This window comes from Neophocaena asiaeorientalis, unplaced genomic scaffold (assembly GCF_003031525.2).
Source record: "Neophocaena asiaeorientalis asiaeorientalis breed wild unplaced genomic scaffold, Neophocaena_asiaeorientalis_V1.1 scaffold226, whole genome shotgun sequence".
NCBI classification, from domain to species: domain Eukaryota; kingdom Metazoa; phylum Chordata; class Mammalia; order Artiodactyla; family Phocoenidae; genus Neophocaena; species Neophocaena asiaeorientalis.
Window position 1 is genome coordinate 9,134,045 of NW_020173037.1, and position 17,557 is coordinate 9,151,601.

Below are 17,557 nucleotides of genomic sequence, written 5' to 3' on the forward strand. Positions count from 1 at the left end.
TCGTCTTTAGGAAGGCTGGCAGCCAAGTTTTGACACCCCAGCGTTCCATACAAGGATGTACGGTGACTTGGGAGGTAATTTCCACATCTTGCCATTTGTGTTCAGGGTCGAGGCTTATACGAAGGGAAGACGAGGGAAGGACGATGGATGCGAACACGTCCACGGACGCATCGCCCCAGCCCCGAGCTGGGTCGGCCCACCGCTGGCATCGCGGCAAAGGGGCAAGGCCAGGCTAGGCCCACAGACGGTGCCTCCTAACTTCGCTGTTGACCCCAAGCACAGACTGTCCTACAAACGGGGCAGAAAGGATGACTTGGGTTCCTAATCATTAGAAGTTTTTTGAGGTTTCTGTTTAAATTTTTAAAAGATTTAGAAACACTAGGCATATTTTGGTGGGAAAGTAGATGAAAGACAGCTTTTTCTTTCTGCGTGAAAACCAAAATATAAAGATATGGCTTATACTAGGTGAGCGTTCCCACCTATAAGGGTCAAATTCAGAATAAAATTGAAGAGTGTTTGAAAATCAACTCAATGCCAAGTATGGAGGATGCAAAGACGAATTGGACAAAGTCTGTTTTCATAAGTTTACAATTCAGTAAGGAAACAAGAGAACAGGACTTGTGGAAAGAACGTATTTCAAGAAGAGTGAATGCAATATGTAGTCTGGTTTGGCAAGAAAATAATGCTGCTGTAGAAGGGCATGATGAGTGATAAGCTCCATGGGTGCGGTTAAAGATGTTATGAAAGGCCTCACATTCTCAGCTGGTTTTGAACACAATTGAACAGAACCTTTGTAAGTGTGAATTTGTGGTACTGGAGAAATTGACTCTCCACATAGGAAAAAATTAAAGTATTACCTGGCAAAAATACAAAAATAAACTCCAGGTGAGTAAAGATGTAAATGTAAAAGGCAAAATATTATAGTTTGATAAGAAAATATAGGAGTGTATGTTCATGACTTTGGTGGTCAGCAGGATTTCATACAACATTATATTTTTAAAAAAGACATCTTAGTGGAAAAAAATCATAGATTTAATGATATTATAATTTGAAAACTTCTGTGTAACTAAGTAAATTAAAGATAAGAAACAAACTTGGAAGGTATATTTACAAAATACAGAATTTCAAAAGTGTTCATTTCTAGCACATACTGAAGAACTAAAATCAACAAGGAAGAAAAACAACCTAATAGAAAAATCGGAAAAGAATATGAAAAGACAAATCAGACCTTCACTAGTCATCAGGGAAATGCAGATTAAAGACAAGATAATATGTCACATCCATCAGTATGACAAAAATGTGAACCTAAGTCAAGGGTGTAGAGAAATAAGAATTCTCTTAACACTGCTGGTAGAATTGTAAAGTATTACAACTGTTTTTGAGAGCAATTAGGCAATATCTGGTAAAGGTGAAGATGCACATATTCTGTAACACAAACACTTTTTAGACTTAGGTATGTACCCTAGAAAAAGGCTTGCATGTGTGAATAAATATATACAAGTATGTTCTTTGTAGCATTTTTTTGTAATAGTGAATTACTACATGCAACTTACATCATTATCAATAAAAGAATGAATAAATTGTATAATAGATAATTATGATGCATGAAAATTAATAAGTTGGAGCTGCTTATGAACAGAGTTAAATTTCTTTTAATAAGAGATAACAGGGAAAAAAAAAAAAAGAGATAACAGGGACTTCCCTGGTGGTGCAGTGGTTAAGAATCCGCCTGCCAATGCAGGGGACACAGGTTCGACCCCTGGTCCTGGAAGATCCCACGTCATGGAGCAGCTAAGCCCGTGTGCCACAACTACTGAGCCTGTGCTCCAGAGGCCGCGAGCCACAACCACCGAAGCCCACGCGCCTAGAGCCCATGCTCTGCAACAAGAGAAGCCACCGCAATGAGAAGCCTGTGCACCGCAACAAAGAGTAGCCCCTGCTCTCCGCAATTAGGGGAAGCCTGTGCACAGCAACGAAGACCCAATGCAGCCAAAAATTAATTCATCAATCAATTAATTAATTTTAAAGAAATGAAACAACAGATAAGTTATGCTGAGGTCCAGGGGATGTCAACTGCCTGAACCAGAATCTGTCCACACATCTTAATAAAAAAAACCCATGAGGTGTACAAAGAGTACAAATAAAGTTACACATGATTCATGCAATACTAGGAGGGTATCACAAACATCAAATTACCAAAAAATTGGTAAGTAGCAAACTCCAGCAGGAGCAAGCTTCCTCCACTGCTGCAAGACTCTAGATGCTGAGAGTAGAAGATGCAGGGCTTCAGAGAATCTTGGAAAAAGAGGAAAGAGTAGTGGATGATACAGACATAACATAGGCAAAATCAAACCCTGAGAAAAATGTCAAACATTAAGTGCCAAAAGACTGAACGAACACAGCCTGGGTCTTGGAAGGTTATAGTACTGGCTCTCAGGAAGGAGCCAGAGGTGGCAGCTTCAGATAAACATTGCTTCTGAGGGGGACACAACTGCATTGACAAGGGGGTAGTGTCCTTTAAAGGCACGACGATGAAGGGAAAGAAGGAGGTAAGGGGAAAAATGAAGAGAAGTCATGCCAGCAGCCCCACCTCACCTCCACATCCACGTAGCTGCCACCACTAAAAGCGTCTGTTAGAGGAATTGCACTTTATTGTACTGGCACAATAAAACACTTTCAACTAGGAAGGGTCTACAGAAGGCCTATTTTTTTATTTTTTTTTTGGCCGCACCATGCGGTTTGTGGGATCTTAGTTTCCCGACCAGGGATCGAACCTGGGCCCACAGCAGTGAAAGCACAGAGTCATAACCACTGGACTGCCAGGGAATTCCCCAAAAGGCCTATTTTTAAAAGAATCAAACCAACACAAAACTACTCAGAAGAAAACAGAGAAGGTGAATGGTAACATTCCACCTAATGAAAATTCTCCCCCAAGGAAACAGACAAACAAGCAAACAAAACCATAAGGCCAAGCTCCAAATTAAAATTAAATATCCTTAAGCAAGTGTTAGATAATATTGTGTACATATCAAATCTAGACCAGAAGTTTACAGCCCAAGAACAGAAATGGACAAAAATGGGATATAAGTGGTAAATATCTATACATATACACATAGATATCTATACATATACACATAGATAAGATAGAAATATAGAGATATATCTTAACCCAAACAGATACTACTTAGCCCAAAAGAAAAATAAGTGGAACTGTTTGTAGTTGTGTAGAACTGGGAAAAATACTGGAAAATATAAAGTACATGCTCATAGCTCAGCGCATGTGACATGTGCCAAGTTCTGGAATGGCACCAGAGACTAGAAAGGCTGAGTAGCAAAGGAGTGAAACATTGAGTTGTCTTGCAGAGCATTGGAGATAAAGTCCCATCGGAGGGGGAGGGAGCCTGAAACAAACACTCAACAGGTCTCCACTTCCAGACATTTGCCATATTTTGAATCTGCAAAGGGTAGGAACTAAGTTTAGATTTGCAAAAGGCAGAATTTTCAAGGCTAAGAAAAAAGAAAATATCCAATCAAAAACCCAAGTGGACCAATCCTGAAGAATGGGAATAGACCAGAGATGGACTGAATCCTCCTAAGTCTGCTGCCCAGCTCAAGACCTGATTGGATTTACTTGCCTTTCATGCTCTCTGACGAAAGGAAGGAAGAGTCATCACTTGATGGGAGGTATTACCTGGAGCCTCTATTAGTTAAACACAATGACCAACATAAAATGTTACTAAAAATACGAAGAAGCAGAAATGTGTAATAATCTAAAAAGAAGGGTGAAATAGGAGACCCATAGATGGGAGTTAGAAGAAAAGACTTCTATTTTAATTTTGTACTGAAATATAGTTGATATACAATATTATGTTAGTTTTAGCTGTGCTACATAGTTATTTGATATTTGCATACATTATAAAATGTTTACCACAGGAAGTCTAATAACCATCTGTCTCCCTACGGATGTATTGCAATATTATTACTTAGGCTGTATATGACATCTGCATGGTTTATTTCTTTTCTTTTTTTTTTTTCCTCCCTCCCTCCCTCCTTATTTCTTATTTAAGTGGAGGTTTGTACCTCTTAACCCTCTTCACCTATTTTGCCCTTCCACCACCCTCCCCTCTGAACAACCATTGGCTTGTTTTCTGTATCTGTGAGTCTGTTTTCATTTTGTTTGTTTTGTATTTTACATTCCACATATAAGTGAGATCATACAGTGTTTGGCTTTCTCTGTCTGACTTACTTCACTTAGCATAATACTCTCTAGATCCATCCATGTTGTCACAAATTGCAATATCTCTTTTTTATGGCTGAGTAATATTCCATTGTATATGTGTACCACATCTTCTTTATCCATTCATCTGTCAGAGGACACTTAGGTTGCTTGCATGTGTTGCGTATTGTAAATAATGTTACAAGTGAACATTGGGGTGCATGTATCTTTTTGAAGAGTATTTTTGTTTTATTTGGAGAAATTGCCTAGAAGTAAAATTGTTGGATCACATGGTAATTCTAGTTTAAATTTTTGAGGACTCTCCATACATTTTTCCATAGTAGCGGTGCCAATTTACATTCTACCAACAGTGCACGAGAGTTCCCTTTTCTCCACATCCTTGCCAACACTTGTTATTTGTCGTTGCTTTGATGATAGCCATTCTGACAGGTGTGACGTGATATCCCATTGTGGTTTTGATATGCATTTCCCTGATAATTAGTGATGTTGAGAATCTTTTCATGCGTCTGTTGGCCATTAGAATATCTTCTTCATTGGTGCTGTACTGTGTGTATATGTGTGTTGGGTGTGCAGGAGTAAAGTTAGTCTGACACCGTGATTGAGTGAGGTCAGAGTCAGCCAAGGGAGGCCCAGACACATCAGTTCTGTGTAACATTCCCGTGGCCATGGGCTGAGTCCAGCTGAGGTAAAACAGTTGCTCACAACCTTCCCCAGAACTTCTCTGTTGACTCCAGACGGGGCACCTGCCTACCTGTCAGGGAATATTGGGAGGCTTCTATCAACAACAAAAACTGGACAAGTAAAGAGGTTGATTATTCTGGCTGTTGCAATATAGACAGCTCCCTGGATCTGACTATCAGGGTGTTTCACTCAGGAGGTTTTGCCTTAGACCTTCATGGAAGGGGGTGAACAGTGGCTTCTGGGGGTTGTTCTGCAAGCAGAAGTCTCAGTCAGGTATCCGAACAGGAAATGCTTTTCTCCGCAGTCAACAAGTTTCAGGAGGACAAAGAGTTGTACCCTTGTCTAACCAGTCATGACAAGTGGTTCTAATCATAGCTAATTATTAATTAGCCGTAGAGCAGGAAACTGGAGACCTTGTGAGCAGGTTTGGGCAGAAGAGAAAGGTCTGTGTTTGCTGGTCTTGTCAAACGAACATAATTTGTCTCCGAACAATGTAGGGATTAGAGTAATTTCTGAGGGATTTTGGCCAGAATACAAAATACACACACTTCATCTCCCTTGCCCCTTCCCCCAGCCCCTTCCCCTTGCTGCTGATCCTGAGAGGTCTTGTGTAGAAAGGGTGATATTTTTGGAAAAGGTTCGTGTGCCTAGAAATAGAGACAGATGTAGAGAACAAATGGACACCAAGGGGAGAAGGGAAGTGTGGGATGAACTGGGATATTGGGATTGACATATATACACTGATATGTATAAAATAGATAACTAATGAGAACCTACTGTATAACACAGGGAACTCCACTGTACAGTAGAAACTAACACAACACTGTAAAACAATTATACTCCAATTAAAAAAAAAAAAGGTTGGTGTGCCTAGCATATACGTGGGGTTAGGAGTCCTGTGATATAAGGATGGAAAAACAGATTGGGCCTCATCGTGAAGGGCCTCAGGTGCCAATTAGTAATTTACCCACGTGCAGTGTTTCTCCGGTGAAAGTTCAGAGAATGAAATCTTGCAGAAAAGTAACTGCAGCAGTGGAGGGGTATATAAAGGCAGGACCAGTGAGAAGCTGGTAGTCCAACAAGAGAGGCTATGACAGCAGGTAGGATGAGAGATGATCAGGCTTAGAGATGGGTCATGGTCAGATATTTTCAGGTAGGACTGATAGAACCTGGTGGCCATTGAGCCCTGTGGCCTGTGGAATTGGGTCTATTAGGAGCATGGTGGTGTTGCAGAGAGCGTGGACTTTACAGCTAGGCCGGCCGAGTTCAGTATGATTCTGGCATTTACTAGCCCTGTGATTCTGAGCAAGGAATGGACACTTTCAGAGTTGAGTTCTCTTCTGTAAAAACAGGCATAATGCCACTTACTTCTTTTTTTCCACAAAGATTGAATGACACGTGTATGTGAATCTAAAATAGGGCCTGGCACAAAATAAGCAGTTCATACATTTGAGTGCCCTGAATCTAATATAGGGTCTGGCACAAAATAAGCAGTTCATACATTTGAGTGCCCTTCAGCTGACATTCAAGGCTTCCCATATTTTGTTGCCCAAGCATCCTTCTAGGCAGAAGGCCCACGCTCCTGTAGCACTGCCCTCCCTCCAAAAATATAGGCCTACGTATGACTTCTCAGACGTGACCTACTCCTTCTGGTCTCTGAGTCTCTGCTCGTGCTGTTTCTTTGCCTGGACTAGCCTCCCTCTCCTCACTTCTGATTGCTCTCTGGGGGAGTCCATTCTTCTTAAAGGCTGTGCTTCAAATAGTACCTCCGCTAAGAACACATCCTCTAGATCCCTGGGTGGAAATGATCCTTCCTTCTGTGAAACTCCTAAAGCACTTTATTGCAACCACTCTAAAGATTCTTACACTATACAGGTATCCGCTGCTTCTCGAAAGGCTGCTTTGCACCACTTCACTTTTGCAAAAACCTACATTAGTACCTGTTTTCACTAACCGAAAGAAATCCCACGAGGATTTTTGCTTTTACAAAAGAAGGCTAAAAGCCAAAAATAGCACTCAGTGTTTGTTTTGCCATGAGCCATTATAGAGGTAGCACCACCCAGAGCAGTGAGAGTGACACTGCCAAGCTCCTTCCTGGAACCACACTTAGCATCTCAGCATCCAGCATCCATAGCTTTGAACTGTGTCTATGAGCACCTGTGCTTTCTACTTATTTTGTGCATCCGTTAGTGTTACCCCATTTTGGCTTAAGCAAGGTTTGGTAGGAAAGCTCTACTCTCAGATACCAGGAGAAACCTGTACTGCACTTTACCTGGCTATTTTGTTTTTTTCCCCTTAAATATCCATTTATTTTTTAATTAATTAATTTTTGGCCGCGTTGGGTCTTCCTTGCTGCACATGGGCTTTCTCTAGTTGCAGCGAGCAGGGGCTACTCTTCGTTGTGGTGCGCGGGCTTCTCATTGCGGTGGCTTCTCTTGTTGCGGAGCACAGGCTCTAGGCATGCGGGCTTCAGTAGTTGTGGCATACGGGCTCAGTAGTTGTGACTCGCGGGCTCTAGAGCGCAGCCTCAGTTGTTGTGGCGCACGGGCTTAGCTGCTCTGCGGCATGTGGGATCTTCCCAGACCAGGGCTCGAACCCATGTCCCCTGCATTGGCAGGCGGATTCTTAACCACTGTGCCACCTGGGAAGTCCTACGTGGCTATTTTGGATAAGTATTTTCTCTCTTCTAGTTAGCATCCAATTAGTTTTTCTATTCACTATAGTACTTAATTCAATGTACAGTGTTATCAAAAGTAGATATTTAATAGACTGATATGATTGACTTGGATAGAGAACAGGCGAGCAGTCAATCAAGTGCTCGCTCTGGGGGAGGGAGAAGGATGGGATGTGCCCTTGCCAACCAGAACATTAGTGGGGAGGCACTGCTGCCAATCTTCATTTTACTGCCATCATTCTAGTTCAATCTTTGTAACTCCTAATTCCTCCACGGGATCTAGGTGGGGCAAAATTCAACACACAGGCCAGGAAGGAGTGTTTCAGACAACACCACCTTACTAGTTTGTTGAGTTTTGGGTTTGTCTGTATGTTTGACCTGTTTCGTGAGCTACTGGCTTAATTTAGGTGGGAGACAAAGATATTCTTTGCTCTGGGACTTAAGTGTTATTTCTGTAAGAAAAACATAATTTGACAAATGAAATCATGATCTGGGTTCATAGCAGTTTCAGAATCCAATTATCTGATTTAGTGACACACTCTGGCTTTTCTCACTTAGAAGTTTTAGCTTCTGAAGTATGCATGGCTTAGTTTTATGAAATGACTTTTGGGTCCCTTTCAGCACAAGAAGACAGGGGAAGACGGTATTGAACTGAGCAGCAGGAAAGCCAGTCTGCAATTGAAACGTTTAAAGAAAACACTGGCGTTTTTGTAATGGACAACTAGATGCGATACTTTTTTCTTAACCTCTTCTGTAAGGAAAAGCAGTTTTTGAAAAAGAATGCCTAATATTCATACTTAAAAATGAAAAACAAACAGCTATAGTTTGTGTGAAAGATCTTTATTTTGTTTTGAACAGTATTAAAACAAATAAATTATCGGGCAGTTCAGTAACACAATGAGCACACGTTAGAGTTAATCTTTTAAAAGGCACCTCTGGTGCAATTACAGTAAAGTAATAGAGACAATTCAATAGTTATTTATCTTGCCATCTTATAAAACTGCCTGTTCATTTTACATTGTTCTTTTAATGTTCTTCAGTGAATCGCTGCATTTCATAAAAAATTCAAAGTCCTATCATGAAATGTACTTCTACTGATTGACTTATTTAAATTCTATTTACTGTCAGTAACATCATCAATGAATCATATTTAAAAGACATTTAAAAATACTATCCTTTATTCTTGTGCTAAAGTAATCATTCCTTCACAGAGTCAGAAGAAAGTGTTTTAAGCACCCAAATGTGAACGAAGTGGAACTTTGTGATGTAAATCTTCTCAGAATAAAAGTTGGGTAAACTAGAACTTTTTGTTGTTGCTATCATTTATACTTTTTAAATAGTTTTATTCTGCTGTCATTTTTAATTATACAATTTAAATTGTATGATTTTGTAAAGAAGATTTTAACACTTTTTAGAAAACAGGCATGATCTAATATTTTAAATTAAATTTATAATGTAAAGTTACCTTCCCAATGCTAAATCAAAATCAAACACGTTCTCTAAAGAACATTCACAGTCACTCTCAATTTTTCACAGATATATGTACAGAGAATCATAAGTATCAGCTCATCTGATTAGAATAATTTTCTTATAAAGAAAAACACCCTTTACATATTCTTTCACAAAGATACTATTGTATGATTAATGTTGAAACCCAACTAAGCTAAAAAATGTTTAACAAATTTTGTACACTGTGTTCTTTCATGTTTAAGTTTAAAATAAAATTTAAAAATTATAAAGTACTATAAAAATTTTCATAAGTTGAAAGCTATATTGACATATCTTTCTCAATAAATGAAATATGCTTTAACATAGCTACAGTACAAACAGCACATTTTAACTCCTGATTTTTTTTTTAAGTAAATATGAATTGTAGGATTTGGCTAGAATGTTCTGATAATACAGTAAGACCCAAATTTCTTCATGCATAATCTGAAAAGTTCCAGATGTAGTTGACAGTGATTTTAAAATGTAAACATTTCCTCTCCCTTGTGTAGTTGTGTTACTGTTCAAAAAATAGAGTCCACGTATATGGCAACCAAATACTATTCCACCTCTGAATCTCTATGTAGTTAACTGTATAACATGAATAATTTCAGAGACCTATTGATGCCACACATAACAGTTTATGGCGTACAGACTCTTCAATCAAAAGTTTCTATTGTGCAAATATGGTAAAATAGAATTTCCCTGAGGTGAACTACCTTGCTGGCCCACAGAAATAACTATATAAAACTGTATTCAGATTTTAATCTGAATTATAGTCTATCTGACACGCACCCAAAATGAGTGTGAATAGATTTTTATAATCAGTTGATTTGTGCTAATATTTCTTTTCAGTGGACCATTTATTCATTTATAATCAAACCAGTGTGACCAGAAAAGTTGTTTAAAATAACTTTTGAGAAACACACCAAAGTGCACATGAAAATATACTTTAGAGATCACTTTCTTCCGAGTGCAAAAATCAGGAACCTCTTCTATGCTTTTAAGGTATAATAATATTTAATTACTTTAAAGGTAAAGAAAAGATATTTAAAAAGTAAAGAAATTTCCCAAATACCCATGTTGCTCAAGTTAGAAGATTTTTACATTGAAAAAAATCAATCGGAAAAGCATTAGTTTAATGATTCTTTTTCTTTCATTCATATAACCAGGTAGGATCTTACTCATGTATTTTTAATTAGGAAGTCTCTCACATTAAATAACTTCTTCTCCTTTAGCGGTCTGTGAAATGCTGCTGAGATAATTTTCAGACTTCATTATAAAATTTGTCCACTCCTGACAAATGTCCTCCATGGAGTATTCTTTACCACCGTATTCCACTGGAAGAATGTCTGGGAAATGCTGAAGTAAACTTTGTTTGTAATTGTCCCCATGCATATGAATCTGAAACAGCCAAAATGTTTTAGAAAGTATGCCCTCTGCCTCTCAGTATATCAGATGCATTTCCAATGGAAAATCAACACTGTAAGATAAGATGCTCTCATCACTTCTAAGATAGGAGCACATGTATAGATACTATTGATACAGCCTTTATTCCTCTGCTTATGAAGCTTAATAACTATACTTATGTTTAGATTGTGCTGCTTCTGAATCTGGTCAATTTACTCTTCTCTTATATTTGCATCCTTATAACTATACAATATTTACAAAAAGCTATTCTTTTTTCTTTCAAAAGTAGATTTTTAAAACTCTAAATAAAATCATTTTATACATTCTATTCCCTAATGTACAGGTGATTCTTAGCAAAAGATTGAATATCCTGGGATGGTTCTGTAGATGATAAAAATGTTCTTCCTTTTATTAGTTCATATTAAATAAAAGCATATATCTGAGCACGCAATCAGGTACGCAGGGAATAATTTATGTGGTACAGTTGACAGACAGTCTTGGCTAATAAAAAATTAAGAGAAATTATGATCGTTGTTGTGTTGAGAACTTTAAATTTTTGAACATTTTAAACTATAAAAATTGATCATATAATGTCCTGAAGTTAAAATAAAGACTTGGAACCTTTGATTAAAAGCACATCTCGTTAAAAATAAATACATAAATACCTTTATTCATCTGCTAGGATTCATCTGTACATTCAACAATCATTTAATAAGCACCTACTATGTGCTTAGGATATGAAGACTGAAAGATGAATGAAACAAGTTTTTTGCCCTCAGGAACCTTACAGTCCCAATCCTTGATTTTTTTCTGAAATGTTTGAAATATTACCAGCTAATTGAAAAGGAATTCAACCATCTCTTCAGGAAGGGAGAAATAAAATCATTCATAGAGTACTGCCAAAATGTTTAAAGGGAGAAAGTGGCTAGATTTGGTCCTCCCTGCCTTCCCCATTTTGGCAAGTCTGTTTCATGTCAATTAACTTTCATTGAAATGCTTCACTTCTCCATTAAAAATTTTTCTTCTCTTCTTGCTCATGTTCTCCTGTTTATTAGGTTCAGTTTATTGTTGTATTCGTTTTTTTGGTCCAGAATATAACCCAAAATAGAAATACTTATTTTTATGTCTGTCAGCATTCAACAGAAGATGGCCAGCTATTGTCAAGCTATACTGAAGAGAGGAAAAAAAGAATAAAAAAACCCGGCTTTTATAAGAATAAAAGAATCTTCCATAGGGGCAGTTCTTCTTGAAGACAGACAGAAATACCCACTGGAAAACCTCAAAAGAAGCTCTAGGGTCATCATTTTCTGACCAAATGCAAGATGTTACATTTTCTTAGTATGAAAGAATATACTTTGTAACATTCCAAATATGCTATTATCACTCACATTACCAGTATTTCTATTTAAATCGTTTTTGAGATTTAAATTGTCAATGCCTTTAAAACCTGTTTGTGTTCATGCATTAGATGTTGCCAACGTTTGTCTAAATAAATGCTCTAAAAATTATCCTCTACAGATTCATGCAGAAGAGTGGTTGCCAGATTGGGAACTCACACTCTACTGTCAACACTTGAAAAATCCCAAGTAATATTAGATATTCACCTGAGATAAGACTCTGCAAGATAGGTAAAAAACATCAAATCGGGCTTCCCTGGTGGTGCAGTGGTTGAGAATCCGCCTGCCAATTCAGGGGACACGGGTTCGATCCCTGGTCCGGGAAGATCCCACATGCTGTGGAGCAACTAAGCCCGTGTGCCACAATTGCTGAGCCTGTGCTCTAGAGCCAGCGAGCCACAACTACTGAGCCTGCAAGCCACAACTACTGAGCCCGCATGACACAACTACTGAAGCCCACATGCCTAGAGCCCGTGCTCTGCGACAAGAGAAGCCACCACAATGAGAAGCCCACTCACCGCAACGAAGACCCAACGCAGCCAAAAATAAATCAATAAAATAAATAAATTAATTTAAAAAAAATCAAATCTATTTGCTTTAACTAATGACATTAAGTCACATACCTTGGGTACTATGGTTTTCAGTTACACATGTCTAATTTAAGCATGTTTATTATTTACATAGATAATACATTCACATGGCTAGAAATCAAAACAAGATAAAAGATCTACAGTGAGATGTCTTGCTCCCAACCATATCCTCAGCTACCCCATCCATACCTCTCTTTTGTTCCATATAGGTAACCACTTTGGTTGTTTCTTTGCATATCCTTTAAAAATAACTTTTATGCCAATATAACTATAGATTCTGATTTCTTCCCTTTTTATACAAAAGATAGTATAAACCCTATTCTGCATGTTCTTATTTCCCTTCACAATACATCCTGCAAATCTTACTGTGTTCCATTGTGTCGATGCATCACAGTTTATTTAACCAGTTCCCTCATGATGAAAACTGGGTGGTTTCCCATATTTTGCTACAATGAATCCCCTTGTATATGTAATTTTGTTTATGAGCATGTATATCTGTAGGATAAAAATCCCAGAAATGTGAAGGCTGTAATTTTGATAACTATGACCACACTGCCCCCTATAGGGAATATATCATTTTGCAGTTTCACCAGCCATGTGTTAGAGGTCCAGTTTTTCCACAGCCTCACTAACTTGATTTTTCAAAACTAAAAAGAAATTTTATAAAAGTCGTTGGGTTGTTAGATAAATATTCAAAACACTGGGACAATGCTGTGTGTGTTGGGGGGAGGGGCGGAAATAAGAGAGCAATTTTTAAATAACAAAGGAGTGGAACATTTGGTACAGAAGAATAGTGACTTGAATATGTTTTACTTACCCGTTCCTTAATTTTTTCAGTCAGAAATGGTTTAATCATGGAAAAGACAGCATGGAAAATTATTGGCTCGTTTATCAAATGGATACCACGAACTTTTAATGGAAAGGAATCCTTTGAAAATAAAGAAAATGTCTTGTTAATAACAAAGCATAAATCAATATGTAATCGTATCGACAAGCCCCTTCTTTGAACACTTGCTAAACTTACAGCAATACCTAAAGTGTGATTTTATTTTCAGAATTATTCCATCAACACAATAGCCTGCATTATAGTTCACTGTCCCTAGATTAAGAAAAGGTCTCTAAAAAGGTTGCACCTTGTAGTTTAGGCCAAGTATTTTAAGAAATACCTGCGTCTTTCATAAGCAGGACACAGAAAATATCTTCCCCAATCACATATAAATGTGCTTTTGAAAAATCAATGAGTCATTTGGATACTTAACCTTTCCCCTCAAATTTTTATTTTGAGGAAGAAAAGTCAAACTTTCATAAAAGTTGAAAGAATAGTACAATAAACACACACTTTTAAACTTTTGACACGGGTATAAGTCTTTCACATCAAAGTAATATCGGCTTTTTTCTAAGGTTTAAAATGTTAAGGATTCAAAGAAAAACCTCATCATTAGTTTCCCTACCCAAAGATGTGTTGTTAATGTAGAGATTTTTCCTGCCAAGTTTCTTTCATGCAAAACTCTTTTTTTTTTTCTGCACATAGCTTTTAGAGATGTGTTATCAATTGTGATTTTTCCTTTCAGGTTCTTTCTATGAATAATTTTATTTTAAACATAATTGGTAATATGCTCTCTAAATAATTTGCACCCCGTTTTGTTTCACTGACATAATACAATTTTTGTAAACATTGTGAGATTTAATATTGATGCTATAATCCATCAAATGGATGTACCATTATTTAAGTAACGCTTTTCCTATTTCTGGACAAATAAGCTGTTCCTAATTTTTTTCTATAAAAATTGATGCTATGGGGCTTCCCTGGTGGTGCAGTGGCTGAGAATCCACCTGCCAATGCAGGGGACATGGGTTCGATCCCTGGTCCGGGAAGATCCCACATGCCGCGGAGCAACCAAGCCCGTGCGCCACAACTACTGAGCCCGTGCACCGAGACCCCGTGCTACACAACGAGAGAAGCCACCGCAAAGAGAAGCCCACGCACCGCAACGAAGAGTAGCCCCCGCTCGCTGCAACTAGAGAAAGCCCGCGCGCAGCAACGAAGACCCAACACAGCCAAAAATAAATAAATTAAATAAATAAATTTAGTTTTAAAAATTGATGCTATAGTAACTACCTTTATGCATAGAAGCAATGGTGGTTCTAAGTACAGCTTTTATCTTCAGATATCCTGGATTGGAATCCCTGTTTCACTGCTGACAAAATGTGTATGCTTGGGCATTGCTATGTCACCTCTCTGACATAGTAAAATAATTTGTAAAATGGAAAAATTAATAGTCATATGTCATAAGCTTTGGTGTAGCCATTAGGTGGTAATGCACTTGAAACATTTAGCAAAGTACCTGGCACACAGTAAACTATTATTATTATACACAAAGTCTTTGCTATATTTAAGATTATTCCTTGGCTAGGTTTCCAAAAGCAGGATTACTGAGTCAAAGATGATGGCCATTTTTAAAACTTTTTTTTTTTTTTCCCGGAAAGAACTGTATGAATCTGTATCAACCAAAACCTACATGACATCTTGTTGTATGATTGCTATAAATATTATTTTTTGAGTCAATTTTTATTTTAGGAAGAAAATTTTAGTGACTGGAAGATAAAATCACCACATTATTGTTTAAATATATGAATTCTGTGGTTAGAAATTTTGAACATATTTTCACAGTTTGTTGCAACATTCTTTCTTTTTGAATTAATAACACTTTACTTCCTCTTACCGTTATTGAATTCTATGTATCATTTCTAAAATTGTATTTAATTTTCTAATAAATGTACTATCCCTTCTCTTTAACATATAACTAAGTATTATACCGAACAGTTAAAATATACACTTACTGTAAGAACAGCAGCAATCTTCTTGGCTACAGATGGAGTAATTTGAAAAGCATGAGAAAACTGCCAGCCTTCCAAATCAAAGACAGCCTTGATTCCATTCCGTTGTGTTTCTACCTCCTGTACAATAAGCTCGGACGTGATTAGACTTACGCGAAACACATCATAAGCTGTGAAAACTTTTGGGTCCCAGTGTGCTAAAAAAAATAATGTAAAAAATCATATCTCAGCACTGTGTAAAGAATCAGAAAGATTTACAAAAGGAAATGAATTCTTTTTAGACTTAAAGGATCAATAGAAATAAAACACGTACAAAGATCATGAATTGAGTAACAGATCAAATTGGTGGTCCAAGAACACGTGCCTGTTTCTCCCTCCCTCCCTCCCTCCCTCCCTCCAATCCCTAGCAAAGAACAGATTCTTAAGAGCACGGAGAAAATAAGAGAATAAATGCAGCCTGGATTTGATGGCCAGACGAAACTACAGCCCAAACTACCGCAGGATGGAGCTGTGGCTGAAGGTGGGAATGCCTCTGGGTATGCTCCACGCTCGAAGGTACTGAAAATGGGAAAAGCAAGGCTCTGGATTATGAAGAATAACTAGGGCCCCATCGTAACCACAGAGGTTGCTGCTAAGGGAAATGTGCGAAGAGCAGACAGGCAGGTGGGTCTCTCTGACACCCTCCGTGATGAGCAGCGTGTAGGAGAGGCACGTCCATAAAGGCTAAAGAAGTAGTGTGCGCTCGGAAGGGTAGCCAGCTCCCCACACCCAGGAAAAACAAGGAATATCTGTGCTAAGAAGAGGAGCTACTGAGTTCTTGTCCTCTCCCCTCCCCCACCAGTCCTGGGGCAGGCCACGTCATGCAAAATTGACAGTAATGGATAGGCAAGCAGGTGATCTTTAAAAAAGATATGCAACCACTAAGAATTTTAATAGTTTTAAAGACACAGACACACAAAGAAGAGAGGATCCAAACTCAATAGACAAAGGCACTAAAACTGAAGGAAACAGCTAATAAAGCAAAAGAAACAAAATTGTTTCAGTGAGGAAAAAAAGATACCATCGGCTACTGTCATGAGAACAGGCTATTATGAAAAAGAATCAGTTGAGATGTTGGAAATAAAAAGATGACAATCCAAGCAAATCTCAGTTGATGGGATAAATGTCAGAAGAGACACAGCCAACGATGGAATAATGGTATGGAACATCAAGCTGAGAAAGTCTCTCAATCTCAACACAGAAGACGACCCAGGAGTCAATATGAATAAAAAGTTAACAGACATGCAGCTAGATCCAGAAGTTTCAAAATCCAACTAATTAGAGTTCTGGAAGGCAATAATACAGAGAATAGGGAACAGAAGAGAAAGGAATAGTAACAGAAGAGAAACATTTTCCAAAGCTGGAAAAAGATGCAAATCTTCAGATTACAAGGTTCATGCAATACCTAACAAGATGAAGGGTTAAGGGAAAAAAAAGATTCATGACTAAGGGATGGTAAAATTCTAAAAATACCAAAGTTTCTGGCTTGAACAACTGGGTAGAATGGTGGTACCATTTGTTGAGATAGGAAACGCTGGAAGAAAAGTGTTTAGGAAGGAAGGATCATAGGCAGTTTTGAACACGTCAGAATGGTGACTGTGAGATGTCCAGTTGGATACAGCTGAGATCGGGAACTGGTCGTATGGAGCTTTGGGAACAAAGAGATAGTGGGGGTGAAGATACAAATCTCAAGAGTTTCTGTGCTTATAGGTCTGTAGCAGGGAGTACCATGGACTTACGTTTCTCTCTGTTATGGTAGAGAGGTAAGTAGCTTAAGAAGAGGAGGCTAAGGCCAATGTCCTAAGGAATTTCGGAATTTACAGTAGAATACATAGTGCCAGCAAAGGAGACTAAGAAGAAACAGTTTAAGTTGGAGGAAAACACCAGGAGAATGTGGCATCAGAGAAGGGAGGCAAATACCTCAAAAAAGAGGAAGAGGTTTGCTATGTAAAGAGGTCAAGTGAAACAGCACTAAACACATCCATTAGATTTGGGGAAGGTCACCGATGATTTGCTAAGGTCATTTCACCAGAGAGGTGGCAGGGAAACCAGACCGGGGGCGTCGAGAGGACCTGTGAGAAAATGTGGATGGTGAACGTAACTAACCCCAAAAATGTGGCTGAGAATGAGAGGTGTGGGGAGGCGGCTAGGGTGGAGGCTGGAGGGTCTTATGGGATTGAGGAGCTTTTGGATGGCTGATCCTAAC

General features: G+C 38.3%; 1 protein-coding gene across 1 annotated transcript in view; it reads right to left on the bottom strand.

Annotated features, from left to right (window-relative positions):
* Positions 1–8,413: 8,413 nt before the first annotated feature.
* TTPA (alpha tocopherol transfer protein) overlaps positions 8,414–17,557 on the bottom strand; it is a 50,659-nt gene continuing 41,515 nt past the window's right edge. The window contains exons 7-9 of the mRNA XM_024742569.1: positions 15,316–15,509; positions 13,292–13,402; positions 8,414–10,481 (exon numbers count right to left, since the gene is read on the bottom strand). Of these exons, the coding sequence (XP_024598337.1) occupies positions 10,293–10,481; positions 13,292–13,402; positions 15,316–15,509 (494 nt within the window). The 3' untranslated portion in view covers positions 8,414–10,292. The remainder of the gene's footprint in view (positions 10,482–13,291; positions 13,403–15,315; positions 15,510–17,557) is intronic.